We start from the raw sequence: 2,329 nt of genomic DNA on the forward strand, positions 1-2,329 counted from the left end.
TCTTGTTGGTTGGCATATATTTTCAAATAACTTAAAGTAGGTAGTAGATAAATACTAAATATTTTCATGAATAAAATCTGTTCTAGAATAAATTATGATTATGAAATCTTTCATCACAAACAATTAAATTGTTATATTGGTTATTTTTCTATGATACCGCAATTGCAATTGAATTGTTATATTGGTTATTTTTCTATGATACCGCGATTGCAATCACATATTTCTAGTTTCCTGGAACGAGTAAAATAGCTTGTGAATTATGTGTGACGAAATTTTGTTTGTATAGATGATTTTCAAAGCTTGCTGTGAAATCAAAATACTCTTTATCAAGATTATTGATGACAATCTTGCTTTTTTCTGGATTTGTTCTAAGAGTTATTTCAATTATTTTCAGATATGCCACGACTTGTGTCACGAGCAACTACAAGGAAGCACATCATGAGGGAAGTGTATGACTACTCACCACCTGCCGAAAATCAGCAAATAGTGAAAATAACGGCCAGCAAAGGGAACAATCTACACGAAATAGAGACCGCAGATAAAACCAGATTTCTTGTGTCCATGCCAATGAGATACCGCCACTACATGTGGGTTAAACGTGGTAGTTTTGTCATAATACAACCTATTCACGAAGGTGTTAAGGTCAAAGGTGAAATTGTTAGAGTTTTGATCCCCCAACAAATAAAGAATTTCAAGGAAGACAAAATATGGCCTGCTGCGTTCTATGACAAACAAGAATTGGAGGAGAGTGATGATGATAATGACGATGATATCCCAATGAATACTAACAGAGTACAAGCAATGATCGAAATTTACAGTGACAGTGATTCCAGTGAAGATGATCCTAGTGATAACGATCAGAGTGACGATGATGATAGTGTTGGTGAAACGTAACCACCTTCGTAATTACTTATTCGAAAACTTGTATAGAATGTAAATATAATTAAGGAATTGCTAATTAATAAATTTTTCTGAAAATCTCCAAATTTGAATTTTTTCATTTCAATATGAATTTTTAATTCGTCCTAAAGTAGGTTATGAAATTTCACTGCCGCTCGATGTTTTGTAACTGAACATGGCACTCAGCTTGTAACAGATTGACGATATGTGAATAAGTATATCAGTAAACCAGTGGCGAATCAATAAAACTGGGACTCCCAGAACAAAACAAATTTTAGGCCTCTACTTTGTTGGATATATGTAGTATATTTTTTCGGAATTCGAATATATTCATTTAGTGATGATTTTCATTTGTGGGATAGCAGCAATATTCAATTAAGGCCCGGTACTTTCACGTGCGAATAAATAAATTTATTCGCATTTATTAAGTCTTATTCGTAAGATTAGTAAAAATGCAGTCTTTTCACTTTCAGATAGTGTTATTCATCGAATAAATCTGTCATTGAAACTTAATTAGAAGAGTTTATTCGTCATAGATCGAATATCGGTACGTCATTATTCGTCGAATAAAATTTATTCGAAGGTGAAAGTACCGGGCCTAAATCGTAAATTCTTTTTTCTTGCTCAAGCGAGAAGAGAAAGGTGGTTTAAGATGCATTTTTTCTTATTCAATTTATTTCGATTCCAAGTAGGTAATGCCAATATTTCAAGAAATTTCTGATTACAGTAGGTATCTTAATTGTGAAATTATATATTGTCGAGTGAAATTCTGAGTCAAAATTGAAGATCTATAAACTGTTGATGATCTTCCATATATTTATACACTATTTCATCTCTAATTTATATATTTTCAAATTCGTAAGCCTTTTATAATATTTATTTATAGTTTTTTCACTAACGTATTATTGAATTTCAGTTCTCCTGATGAAGAGATTCTAAACAAATAATCTCGAAAGCTCGAGCAATTATTGATTTCTGCTATCATATATATTCATATTATCCTGATTCTCTATAGGTACCGAAGTACCCCTAAGAAGCTCCGAAAGCTTGTGGGAGTTCGGAGAATCAGTTGTGTTCTGTGTAGGCTTTGTTACTGTGTCCTTACGCCACCTTAGGCACAGCACTGTTAATTTGAACCCAACAGTGAATGGCATCCCGTAACAGTATGGACTAGAAAATTCCTTCTCTAGCCCGGGATCGATCTCAGTACCTTGCGGTTGCGAAATTCTGAGCGGACGCTTCTAACCAACAGGAAAGAATTACGAATCATATTCATTTAATATGTATATAAACCTTCAAAACATTATGAATATAAACAGGCCACATAGAATGTAACACTGAAATAAATTTACCGAATCGAATCGAATAAGTTGAGAAAGAATATGAAAGAAAACGATTTAGACCATTTAGTACTGATAAGAATAAATAA

The 2,329-nt window shown here is 32.8% G+C and overlaps 1 protein-coding gene across 1 annotated transcript; it reads left to right on the forward strand.

Moving 5' to 3' along the window:
- Window positions 1-517: 517 nt before the first annotated feature.
- On the forward strand, window positions 518-986 carry LOC123314158 (probable RNA-binding protein EIF1AD). The gene has a single exon (XM_044899279.1). It carries the CDS (start codon window positions 562-564, stop codon window positions 892-894), a length of 333 nt encoding a protein of 110 aa, XP_044755214.1. The 5' UTR covers window positions 518-561; the 3' UTR covers window positions 895-986.
- The last annotated feature ends 1,343 nt before the right edge of the window (window positions 987-2,329 follow it).

The sequence above is a fragment of the Coccinella septempunctata genome, chromosome 5 (assembly GCF_907165205.1).
Source record: "Coccinella septempunctata chromosome 5, icCocSept1.1, whole genome shotgun sequence".
Classification (NCBI taxonomy): domain Eukaryota; kingdom Metazoa; phylum Arthropoda; class Insecta; order Coleoptera; family Coccinellidae; genus Coccinella; species Coccinella septempunctata.